Raw genomic sequence first — 13,281 nt, 5'->3', positions numbered from 1 at the left:
AGGTTGCATGTACCTTCGGATTCTAATGTTTATTGTGCAACAAGAAAATGATATTCACACACATGTATTGTACTTAGACTATATTGTAACACATGTAAAATGTATGGTATTGCCTGTCGTCGGGGGGAGGGAATAAGGGAGGGGGGGTAATTTGGAAAAATGAATACAAGGGATAATATTATAAAATATATATATATATAATAAAAAAAAAATTAAAAAAAAAAAAAAAAAAAAAAAAGAACTGAGACTAGTCATAGTGAGCTCCCTCACCTTCCCTACCCCACATGTCAAAATTTCTTGACATCATCCTTCCTACTCTTCCCCTTTCCTTCAGTCTCTGAGAAAAGACAAATCCAATGTCTCTACCTGTCCCCACCATCGTTCTCATCTGATTCTTCCATCAAACAGTGCTTCTATCTCCCAGTTCTTTCCTTGCTCCCTATGACTCACCTAAATTTCCACCATCCTGAAAAAAAACATCCAACTGTACCATCCCAAGCTACCATCTTGTATCACTCCTCTCTTAAGTTTCTTAGTTTTTCTAGGAAAAGCAGCTTCCTATCCTCAATACAATCAGTCCCAAACTTTTTTCCTCTCAGCCCTTTGCATTCTGACTCTTGCTGTCCTCACTCAGCTGAACCAGCTGTCCCCAGTCATTAATCTCTTAAAACCAATTTTTTTTAAGCTTCCTCCTTCTCAGCTTCTCCTCAGCATCTGACACACCTTCCCCTCCTATCCTGGAGGGTACTCCAGCTTTTCTAGTCTCTCTTAGTTCTCTTCCTTTCCGTTTGCATGACCATTCCTTTTTGTTTTACTTTGCCCTTCCATCCCCCAAGCACTGTCCTACCTATGTGAGCACATCCCAAGATTTGTCCTGGACCCTCTCTTGTTCTCTTTTTATTGTCTCACTTGTTGATTATCACTTTCATGCAGATCAATCCTAAATCTTTATATTCATCCTTAGCCTTGCATCTGAGCCTTAGTCTCTTTATCTCCCTTTGCTAACTTGGATGTTTCAAACTGAATGTGCCCCACAGGCATCTCAAACTCAACAAGTCTAAAAATTGAGCTCATTATGTCTTCCCATCAGCCCATCTTTTTTCCAAGCCTATGTATTTTGAAAATACCACTATTGCTCTAGTCAGAGACCCAGGTTCACAATGGTGTTGCCTATCTTGCTTCTTCACTCTTCCCAATCCATATAACTAATTTAGTTGCCAAATCTTGACATATGTACCTCTGCATATCGCTTCCATCTGACCTCTTTTTCTTTTCTTTTTTTAAACCTCTGTGATTATTAGTTCAGATGTTTAGTATTCCTCCTGAAATTATACATAGACAAATGTAAAACTGAAATAAGAATCTGAGTCAAAATTGTATAACAAAACAATACCCCATCGCAAAAGTGTGTAAAATTACAAGAACACTATTTTTAAAACACTGGAACTTAAGAGAACCATAATTTCAAAACCACAAAACTGCCAAATTGTCCTCCAAGATGGTAAAACAGGTAAACATGTATAAATGGTCAGTTTTAATGAACACACTGTTAGCTTTAGTTTTGGAAAGGAAAGAAATTTGATCAAAATAAGACATTTGTTCCACATTTTATCTGAATACCAAAGTTTGAGTGTATTTTCCATCAAGGTCTGTTTTATTTATATAGGCTGACCTCTCTTTACTCATAAATACCTTCTTAGTTTAGGCCCTTGAGTTTTCTCCTTTACACTACTGCAATGGGCTTTTAAATGGGTCTCCTTTCTTCAAGGTATTCCTTCACTCTAATTCTTCTAAAGTCATTTTCTTAAAAGGATGATTCTGTAAACATCACCCTTTTATTTGTCCAAGGTTATTCAGCTTGTGTGTCAGAGTTATGTCTGGATGTACTTATATCTTTTTTTGTCTATCTGTACCCTTCTTTCCCTTCCCCTCTTCTTTTCCTTCCCTTTGCTCCCCCTTTCTCTATGTATGTCTTTGCATGCATATGTGTATGTGCACATGTACACATATATAAAGACATACATGTATATGTCTGTCTCTATCTTAATAGAAGGGGCACTTGGTAATGCAGTGGATAGAGTATCAGGCCTGGAGTCAAATAAACTTGAATTAAAATCTGACCTCAGATACTTACTAGCTGTGTGAGCCTGGGCAAGTCACTTCACCCTGTTTGCCTCTGTTTGTTTATATGTCAAATGAGCTGAAGAAGGAAACGGCAAAATTACTCCAGGATTTCTGCCAAGAAAACCCCAAATAGGGTCATAAAGAGTCAGACATGACTGAAAAGACTGAATAACAACATCTTAATATAGATGAGAAGCACTATGGTGCATACAATAGATGGAAAGCTCTCCTCAGAAGTAGGAAAATCTGGGCTCAGTCTTGCATATGATCTTTAGTGCCCAGGCCAGATCACATTGGGGAAATTTCCCAGGATTTCAAATATCCCAATAAGTACCTTTACTCCTCAATGCTCTAGATATCCAGAGAGGCTACAGAACCGAACTGGGAACCAGGAAGAACTGGGTTTGAATCCTTCCTCAACCACTGATTGACTATGCAATGTTGGGCAAGTCATTTAGTGTTTACCTCAGTTTCCCCATCTGTAAAACTGGATAGGGTCATTGTGAGGATTCCATAAGAAATCATATGTAAAGAATTCTGCCAACTTAGAAGTGAATATTAGTTAGTGTCATTATTGTTCCCATTTTTCTAAGTCTCTAAGTCTGTAATTTATAGAAAAGGGAGGGAGGTTCCTCACTCTGCAGTTCCCCATATCATTGAGGTCCCCATTTCAGTCCCTGTACCTATTTTACCCTTAATATTGGAGTAATCCTCCACACAGTTGGTGCTATCGCAGTGCTTCTTTGCTTGGTGGATAAATCCACAAGCAGTAAAGGAAGCAAGCTCCTCATGAGGCTGAACAGATCAACAGCTGGGCTGCTGCACCCATGAAATATTAAAAGAAGCAAAGAAAGTTTTCTTGTAAATGGAGTGGATTCTGTGGGGAGCATTTTCAGCAAAACCCAGTCCAAAGCTACACAAGCTAAACTGATAGAGAAAATACAAGTATCCAGGATAGTTTTTCAGGTGCAGTGAATGAAGTGTGCTTTTGTGCTTGTATACAACAGATTTCACCTAATTGCTTTAATTCTAAGAGATCTATGATATCATCTATTTGAGTTCTCCATCCATCAACACAGATCACTACTCCTTCACACTTTGTTAAATCGATGGCCAAACTAGATCATCAGCAGGGATGGTGTGGTTGTTGTAAGGGTCAAATGAGATAATAAATGGACCTCTCTGAACTTGGCTAACCTGATTGGGAATCAAGAAATCTCTCTTTGGGCTGTGGATTGTTCATCAGTAAAACGTTTGGATTAAATGGCTTCTAACCCTGAATCTATGATCCTATAGAAACACATACTTTGTGAATAAAGGGCCCCATGTGCCAAGCCTTCAGGCTTGGGAAGATCTGCTCAGGTCCATGAAAAGCTGACATATACTTTGGTAGTCTAAGGTGATGATAAGACAGTAATAGGACTTCCATGGAGGAAGAGAAGACATAGTCTTTGGCAAGAGAATATTTGCAATATATACCCATGGCATCCTTGTTTCTGACATTTCCATTAAGGATCTGCCAATCTTAAAAAAAGTAAGCCTTTGACTGTTTTACACTAAAAGAAAAGAAAGAAAGAAAGAAAAAAGATGGCCCAATGGAAAGGCAAGAGGCTGATAATAGGAAAGCCTGAGTTTTGCAAATCTGAGAAAGGCACAAGAGATCTTCCATTAGCATAATGGTTTCCTTGAATGGGAATTCAGCACTGATTAATTCTTGGGAAAAGATAGAGGAGCTGTCTCATGAATCACATATCATTTCGTGACATTTGCTTCCCTTTGCCTAGCCAAAGAAAAAGTACCTATCATGGGATTTGCTCTAAGTAATCACTGTCCACAATATCATTTCTAATGACATTTCCAATATGAAGGGCAGTCATATATAACCAGAAAAACACTGAAGAACGAGAAAGCAAATGGAGAACATGTGGATTCTGAAAAGTGACCAGTCCTTGTCTTCGGGTTTGACAGAAGTTGAATTTCTAAAAAAGATGTGTTTTGGTTTCCATGACCATGTGTTATTATTATGCTATGGTTTTATTACTGCCATCATTTCTATGTCAATCTCATCCACTTTGAAGACAGACATACCAGACATTATTGACAAGTCATGCAAAAAGTATTTCTAATTATAACACAACAAAGTATTTATTGCTGATGGCTTGTTTCCAATGTCTTTGTACTAACCTCATAACAGTACGAGAAGTAGAATGGCATAGGGACTATGCAATCAGCTTCAAAACCAAGAAGAAATGAGTTCACGTCTCACTCATTGATTATGTGACCCTGACCTGATACCAACTACTCATTTGGGAGGAATCATTTAATCCAAAGAGCTCAATTAATTGACAGTAAGTATGGTAAAGTAGATAGAGGCACGTCTTTGGGGTCAGTAGGATTTGAGTTAGAGTCCCTTGCTGACCCACATATTGGGGGACGCTTTCTGGGACAAGTGCCTCTCAGAACCTCAGACAGCTCCCTAAGATGAGAAGTTGCAGGGCTGGAGCTGATTGGCATTAATAAGGAATCTTCTTGCCAAGACATCTCCACCCTGATAAAATAACATATATTACTGTCTCTTTCCCCCCTTCCCACACACAAAACTTCAATTAATTGAAGGTCATCGATGACTTCCTCACTTAGCAAGTTCATTGAGGTTTTCTCAGGCTTTCCCATTCTTGTTTTTTTAGTGAGTCAGCCTCATTTTTTTTTTTTTTTGACAATCTCTACTCCTCTGGCTTCAGCGACAATGATTATCTCTTCAAAGGAGGAGATTCCCAAATCTTTAGCCCCAACAACTCCCTAGAGACTCATTCTAACATTTCCAACTGGACAGAGGGACCCATTTGCTCCATTAGGCAATTCAAATTCAATATGTCCGGTACTCAAGTCATTCTTACAAATCATTCCTTCCTTCCCCTTTTTCTGCCTATGGCATCTTCTCCATCACCCTCACTTGCTCACTCAGTCACCTTGGTGCCTTCCCTCTCCTTCACTCCAGTTTCTAGTCATTTGTCAAGTACTACTGGTTCTACCACTATAATATCACTTGAATCTATCCTTTCTTTTAAAGGGGAAAGGAATAAGCATTTATATAGCACCAACTGTAGGCACTATGCAAAGTTCTTTAAGAGGTAACTACAGTTAGATTTTTCACATCATAGAGATTAGGGGCATGACACTCCCATGATCTGGAAAATGCACAAAAAAATTTTGGCCCTTCATACCAGAGAAGAAGTCTGAATTTTTCCTTTACTTTTGTGGGTTATTTATAACATCTTACTGTAAAATTTGGGTAGACTATATCATACCATACATAAATTTGATGCATTTCTGAGTTTCACATTTTTTCTGTCACCTGCTAGCCTTCCTACGCCTTCTACAACTTCTATAAAACTTCTCCCAAATTCCCATTTAATTTCTTATGTGGACCTGTGACATATCAAAACCTTGATGGCGAAAGTTGCTGGTGGATCTTGGTTCCAATGGTACCTCAGATGGCATGTGCCCTGGAAGACTTTTGGTGAGTCTTCTCCATGAGAAGACAGGGAATGGGGCAGGATAACATGATTTCTGGGCTCCTTAGCAGTCTCACTTCTATGATCTTATCATCTCTTGGCCTCAGTTTCCCCCATATATAATGGAAAGTCTGGATTCAATGGCTTCTGAATCTTTATGAAACTTTGCTTGTTATGAGATTACATGAGGTTATACCTTTGGCGATATTTTTATGACCTAATAAGAAAAACAATGATCTACTTAGCATCCCACTCATGACAAAATTATAACTTACCTTATGGTTTTATTTTACAGAGATTCCTCAAGTTGCTTTACTTCTGTTTGCTTCAATTTCTTCAACTGTAAAGGGGGGAATAATAGCTCCTATCACTCCCCCCCCAAGGTTGTTGTAAAGGTCAAATGAGATAACATTTGCAAAGTTCTTAGCACAGTGCCTTAGTAGGTGCTTAACTAATGATTGTTTTCTTCCTACTTTCTCTGTCCTATAACAACAGCATGAATAACTAGCCTTCATATGGTACTTTACATATATTATCTCATTTTTGTCTTCACAACAACCCTGGGAACTGGGCACTAATATTATTCCCATTTTAGAGATGAAACTAAGCCCATGCCTTTTCTTACTCTCCTCCCTCTGGCACAGCTAAGATACCTGACCTGCCAGTCCAACGCTGAAAAGGATGAGACCCTAAGTTTTGTCCAAGTCTTGCTTATTATATTTAAGAAATGAAGATCGAAGAGTTTGGGTGACCTTCAATGGTGGTTCAAGGGAGGCTCTAGATTATGAAAAGACTTAAATAATAGGTTGTTTTCTTTTTTATTTCATTTGGTTGGCAAAAGGGAGCCATTTAAGGCTTCAGAACAGAGGAATAAGACCATCAGACCCACACACAAGAATACTGGTATCATAAAAGACATTGTTGTTTGTCCTTCATTCCTGAAGGGGATCAGGATGTCAGGGGGTGCAAATGAATTGGATTTAAATGAGGGAGGACTGGGCAAGGTCACCTGCCTCAAGATGTATCAGAATGCCCAAAGTCCAGGCCAGTAGTCCAGATCAGTAAGGATGGAGGTTTATAGTAGGGTAATGACTTGGAGAGAGAGGGAAAAGGACAGCAGAAAATTTTTCAGAGGTAGGACCAACAGGATTTAGTTACAGGAAGTGGAAGTGAACCAGTTAATGTAATCTAATGTCCAAAAACTCAAGCTTTGATCTTCCTGGCAACCTATACCGTATTCCCCTTCTTCATTCAGATCATACCCATGTCCACAGTGGAAGAAGGGGGCTCGGGATCTCTAAAGTCCTTCTCAGCTCCAGAGATATGACCCTGTGACCATTACACATTTTTAGAGGCTGTTTTTCTCTTTAAAGGAAGTTATACAAAACTTAGCAGATTTGGGGGAGAAGGTCCCAGGGATGCTGTAGATAATATCATTTGCTATTGATGGAGAAAGGGACTCTGAAACAATGACCCCAGCAAAGATATGGGGAGAGGGAAGCGTTCTCTCCACCCATTTATCAGCTTCATTTTCTGGTTAGTACACTAGAGCTTCAGAAAACATGGAATTCAAGTGAGACATCAGGTGGCAATCTGCATGTTAATTAGAATCAAGAAGATTTAATGGCAACTATTATTGTGAATCTCAGAAATCTCAAGATTAGCAACTGAGACATGACCAGATTTTAAATGAAAAGTGATAAAAATTTCAGGGTTTTTGCTGTTTTTTTTTCTTTAGGAAAAATACTCCCAGTCTTTGATCTCTAAGTTGAAAATTAAACTTCCCTTGATTCTCATTATCAACTCCTGGAGACTTAACTAAGTTGAAGCAATAAGCACATTGGCTTAGGGTATGTATGGTCCTTTGGCCCTTGCTCTGCTTCCCAGCTATGGTAGCCATGGCATCTGACTAGTATGTCAAGGTCTTTGTCTTTCCACAAGGCAGTAATATCCTGGTTACCTTATCCTCAACTGAGTCACTTCCTTTGCTTGCTTCCCTTCCTCCCTCTTTCCTTCCTTCCTTCCTTTTTCCCTTCCTTCCTTCCTTTTTCCCTTCCTCTCTCCTTCTCTCCCTTCCTTCTTTCCTTCCTTCCTTCCTTCCTTCCTTCCTTCCTTCCTTCCTTCCTTCCTTCCTTCCTTCCTTCCTTCCTTCCTTCCTTCCTTCCTCTCTCCCTCCCTCCCTCCCTCCCTCCCTCCCTTCCTTCCTTCCTTCCTTCCTTCCTTCCTTCCTTCCTTCCTTCCTTCCTTCCTTCCTTCCTTCCTTCCTTCCTTCCTTCCTTCCTTCCTTCCTTCCTCCCTCCCTTTCTTCCTCCCTTCCTTCCCTTTTTTCTTCCTTCCTTCCTTCCTTTCTTTTTCTGTCTTTCTTCCTGCCTTATTACTTCCTTTCCTTCCTTCCTCACCCCTTCCTTCTTTCTTACCTCCTTCCCCTTCTTCTTCCCTTCTTCTCATTCTCCCTCCTTCCCTCCCTCTATTCTTTCTTTCAGGGATGGTGGGCCCATCCCTGGGAGGGTTATAAAACAGGCCATGAGGCAGCTGGTAACCAGATGGTGGAAGGATGCAAACAGCAGGCTGATGAAGAGAATGAACTGGCTGCTGCACTGTAGGACCTTAGCCTGAGAGCTGGGAGGGCCTTCAGAAACTGTCTCATTTTATAAAAAGAGAGAGTTATGAGCTCAGGATCCTAGATCCATACCTATACAGGATCTCAGAGACTGGCTGTCGACACTACTTCTCTTACTTTTACCGAGAAGGAAATGGTGACCCAGAAAGAGGGAGCAGCTTAGGATCTTAAATCTGGAACTGAAAGAGATCTTGGAAGCCCTTGAAGCCAACTCCTTTATTTTACAGATGAGTAAACTGAGGCTCAGGAAGAAGAATCAGTTTAAGCTCCTAGACCAAGATTAGGTGTTCTTTCCTTGTTTTGTGTTGCAGCTCCCCTCGGAAATGTCTCATGAAGTCTAGACACCCCTTCTCATGGTTTTAAATGCACAAAATAGCATATTAGGGATTACAAAGTAACCTGTGGCACCGATATACAGTTTTCTATTAAAAACCAAGTTCACAGATTCTTCTAAAATAAAAAATTTAATCAACTCCCTTATTTTAATATGAGAAAATGGAGGCCTCAATAGGTCAATGACTTGTGGGTAACAAGGAAACTGACTTAGAGAGAATACTCAGCTGAGAAACCCAAATCCACACTGGGATGGGATCTGATCAAACTGCCTCATTTTATTGACAAAGAACTTGATGTTTTCAAGTGTAATCAACTTGCCCTAAGCCCATCAGTAGAATTTGAACCCCACCACGCTCTGCTGACAGGGCCACATTGCCTCAGGATTCTGTTCTGAACTCATAGTAGTCCTAACTCATTCAGAGCTGGTCTCCCAAGTGTGGTGCTGAAAACCTGTAGTCCCTGATCACTGAGGAGGGGGTCGAGACTGGTGGATTAAGCACTTGAGCTTGAGAGTTCTAAGCAGCAGTTGGGATGTCTACACTAAACCACACGAATATGGTGAGCCTCTAGGTGTAGGAGGCCACCAGGCTGCCCAAGAAGGGGTGAATAGGCCCCGGTCAGAAAGGGACAGGTGGAGGCTCTCAGATTGATCAGTGGTAGCATCAGGCTCACCACTGGCTGCTGCATTTCCAGCTTGGACAATGCTGACAGAGTCAATCTCAAAAAAAAATCGTATTTAATAAAAATTTTAAAATTGAACTATTCTTCTTCCTGTCCACTCTCCCACCCCACAAAGCTCTAGGGGAGGGAAATGCTCTATCCATGCTCAGGGAGATGCTTTTAACCAGAAACACTCACTGATGGATCCTTTGCTGACTGAAAGGGGCAGTGTAGCAGTCATTTTCCTCCAGGTCTGGCAGTGTCTCCTTGTCCAGTCTCATAGGCTTTCTAGGTAACCATCCTCGAAACCTGCTTATTTGTTTATCGATCCTGTGGTACATGGGAGGCAAGATCAGACAGGAAAAGTCCATCAGCATTGCCCTGGGATTCCTCAGTGAAGTCACAGAGGCTCAGTCAGACTCTATCTGAAACACAAACATCCCTCCCATATTCCCCGAGGATGACCCAACGTGCTGAGAGCCACGCAACGTCTCTGACGGCTCTGAACGCCAGCCCTTCTAATGGGCAAGTTGTGATTCCACTGACATAGAACCTGAGACCTTTCATGGCACACAGCCTGAAACAATCTCATTTTCTGTTTGGAATCTCCCCACATCGTGTGTGGGCATCTCTGACTAAAACGGAGCAAGGGAAATTAATGACATACTGGGGGGAGGACAATAACCACAAAATAACTGGGGGGCAGTGTGTACAATAGAAAACCACAGCACTAGGATGTCCTAGCCATGGAACGTCACAGCGGTTCAGGGCCTTGCCAACACGATGTTGTGGCAATGGGATAGAATGGCAGCAAAGTGTCCTATTAATGGAATATTGTGACAGTAGAATATCATATCATATTAATGTTATGGCAGTACAATGTCATGGCTGAATGGCATGGCAATGGAATAGCCTGGGAATAGAATGTTGTGGCATTGGAGTAACATGCTGGCAAAATGTGATGGTAATAGGATGTCACGTCAATGGAACATTGTTGTAATAAAATGTGGCAATGGAAAATTATGGATGTAAATTGTAATAGCAGTAGACAGTAGTAGACAGTCATGGTGGCAGACTATCATGGTGGTAGACAGTCATGGTGGCTAACTGTCATGGCGGCAAACTATTATGGTGGTAGACTGTCATGATGGCATCCTGTCATGGCGGTAGATTGTCATGGTGGCCGATTGTCATGGCGGCAGACTGACATGGCGGCAGACTGTCATGGTGGCAGACTGTCATGGTGGTAGATTGTCATGGTGGCAGACTGTCATGGTAATAGACTGTCATGGCGGCAGACTTGTGGCAGTACAACGCCGTGACAAATCATATGGAGCAAATAAATTCCTTCCTTCATTAGAATTCACTAGAAGCTACTACCCCATATTGACTTATGTGTCCCAACTGGTCCATTAGCAGATAGAGCTGGTGCATTTATTTTAACATCCTTCTTTTTGAGCTGAGACTGCAGATCTCAGGGAGCTGGGCTATGTTATGAGTTTGGACATCCTTGTGTGCAAAAATGTATTAACTGATGCTCTTCATCCAGGAAAAATAAACGTGTCCTTCAAATGAACTCCTAACCAAGGATTATGGGTCCCTTGGGAGGATGAGCCAGGATTGTGCTTACTCGGCAACAAAGCAAAGGGACCTCCCAAAGAGGACCAAAGTTTAGCGCATAGGAGATCGACCGAGCAGGCTTTGTTCCCCGTTAGGAGCATCTGTCTATTGTCTTTCCTTTCTGTGCTCTTTTGGCCTATGACACAATAAGGACAAAATCAGCTTGAAAGTGCCATGATTCTAAGTTATATCTGTACAAAAGCCGCTAGAATAACTGACAGATCACCACTGGCCTTTTTATGGACGGATAATAACTCCTATCACTCGTCCTGTGCTTTTCTTTTTTCTAAGCCTCTTTTTTCCCCCTATTTGACGAAATAGTCCTAACATGAGGAAGGCGTTATTCCCATTTAACAGAAAGTCAGTCAGTAGAGCATTTATTCAGTGCTTGCTATGTGGCAGTCACTGTGCTAAGATAAAGGACCATAAGCTCATTGACCAAGGAACATTCAAAACTACCTAGCTCAGCCTCAGAATTCTACAGCGGACTAAACTAAGGCTCAGAAAAGGAAAGCATCACTGGATACTGTGTGTTATAAAGAACCTTACAGCCTCATGATTCCTATTTCCCCATCTCATAGATAAGGAAACCGCATCTGAGATGACAAATGACTTCCCTGGGGTCACACGGCTCTGTGGTCTTCCTGACCCCAGTACCCAACATGGCTTCTCCCACTGCAATCTGCAAGCTTTTGGAAAGCAGAGACTGTCATTTTTGCCTTAGCATCCCCAGCTCCCGGCAAAGTGCTTTGCACCCGATGGCAAATTGCTGTGAGGGTTTCACTGATTAGGATGAAGTCATGTAGAGCTAGTTCTGGAATCAGTCAGTGATAGAAAGGAAATCTCCTGGACCTTTCCTTCCTCTCTAGAGATTAAATGATAATTTCTTTTGTGAAGATTAGCCGAGGAGAGTACAAAGAAAAGTGAGGGGGCTACGGAAGGTAAAATCAATCAAGGAGAAAAGCCAAATGTAGTGACTTATTCCCAGAGCTTGTCTTAGAGTTTTTCACCTATTTGGCACACTAATGGACATGACACTTAGTCACACAGCAATGCAACTCCCCCCAACTCAAACCAAGCCCACAATGATGGACTCATCTTAGATTGAGCCCTTTTCTCAGATCTGCACCTAGTCTTGGTCTTGACCAGTGGTCCTCAAACTTTTTAAATAAGGGCCAGTTCACTGTCCCTCAGACTGTGGGAGGGCCGGACTATAGTAAAAACAAAAATCCATACTCTGTCTCTGCCCCTCAGCCCATTTGCCATAACCTGGCGGGCGCATAAATGTCCTCAATGGCCGCATCTAGCCCGTGGGCCATAATTTGAAAACCCCTGGTCTTAACCATCATCAGCTCCAATTCCAACCTCATCAATGATTTGGGTCTCACTCCTGGCCCCAACTGGCCTTGTTGATAACTTAGTCCAATGTCCTTTTGTTACAAACGTGGAAACGGAGGACTAAGGAGATAAAATCAAGAAATCAATGGAGAAGTGATTTTGAAAAACTATCTACTATGTGCCAGGCATTGTGTGGAAACTTGTCTGTCACTTGATGAGAGCTCTTATGGTAAAAGAAATGGGAAATGTGACTTGAAAACTTGAAAATATCCTAAATTGAGAAGAGCTGAGTTGCACAATGGATAGAGTTCTAGGCTTGGGCTCAGAAAGGTTTGAGTTCAAATCCATCCTTAGACACTTAGCTGGGTGAGCCTAGGCAAGTCAATTAATCCTATTTAATATAGTTTCACTATCTATAAAATGGTTAGAAGAAGCAAACTCCAGTATATTTGCCAAGAAAACTCCATGAAGGGTCAGACTGAACAACAACAAATTTTAAGTCTCAATGATGATGCAGATGACAGTAGCTGACATTTATCTAGTACTTTAAATATTAAAAGTACTTTAGATATATTACCTCATGTAATATAATTATAGCTAGCATTTATAGATTGCATTAAGATTTGCAAAGGACCTTACATATGTTATCCTCATTTGATCCAGCAATCCTGGGAGTTAGGGACTATTATTATCCACATTTTATGATTTAGGTAACAGAGGCTGAGTTAACTGGTTAAGGTATGATCAAAGTAACTGAGGTTAAGGTCATACAGCTAGTAAGTGCTTAACACAGAATTTTAATTCAGGTTTTCCTAACTCCAGGTCAGGTACACTATGCCCTGTTCCATCAATGTACTCTACAAATAGTAATGCAGGCATTATTACATGTATATTTTAAATGAGTGAATGAGACAGGTTGAATGACTCGTCAAAGATCAAATAATGAGTATTAGGAAAATCAAGATTTGAATCCAAGTTTTTGGTTCCCAATCCATCACTCTCTTCACCAAATCAAACTTCCATTGAGACACAACTTTTAGAATAATGAGGTTAATTACTTTGGTACTT

General features: G+C 41.0%; 1 protein-coding gene across 8 annotated transcripts in view; it reads right to left on the bottom strand.

The window, feature by feature from the left end:
* ANO4 (anoctamin 4) overlaps window positions 1–13,281 on the bottom strand; it is a 422,750-nt gene that overhangs the window by 96,865 nt on the left and 312,604 nt on the right. For 6 of the 8 annotated variants that reach the window (XM_074271356.1, XM_074271357.1, XM_074271358.1 and 3 more), the window contains one exon: window positions 9,454–9,585. The exons of the other annotated variants lie outside the window; for them this stretch is intronic. In XM_074271356.1, coding sequence (XP_074127457.1) covers window positions 9,454–9,585 — 132 coding nt within the window. The remainder of the gene's footprint in view (window positions 1–9,453; window positions 9,586–13,281) is intronic. 8 annotated transcript variants of the gene reach the window in all.

This window comes from Sminthopsis crassicaudata, chromosome 5 (genome assembly GCF_048593235.1).
Source record: "Sminthopsis crassicaudata isolate SCR6 chromosome 5, ASM4859323v1, whole genome shotgun sequence".
Classification (NCBI taxonomy): domain Eukaryota; kingdom Metazoa; phylum Chordata; class Mammalia; order Dasyuromorphia; family Dasyuridae; genus Sminthopsis; species Sminthopsis crassicaudata.
Note: the sequence above shows the minus strand (reverse complement) of the source record. Positions and strands in the feature narration are given on the sequence as shown.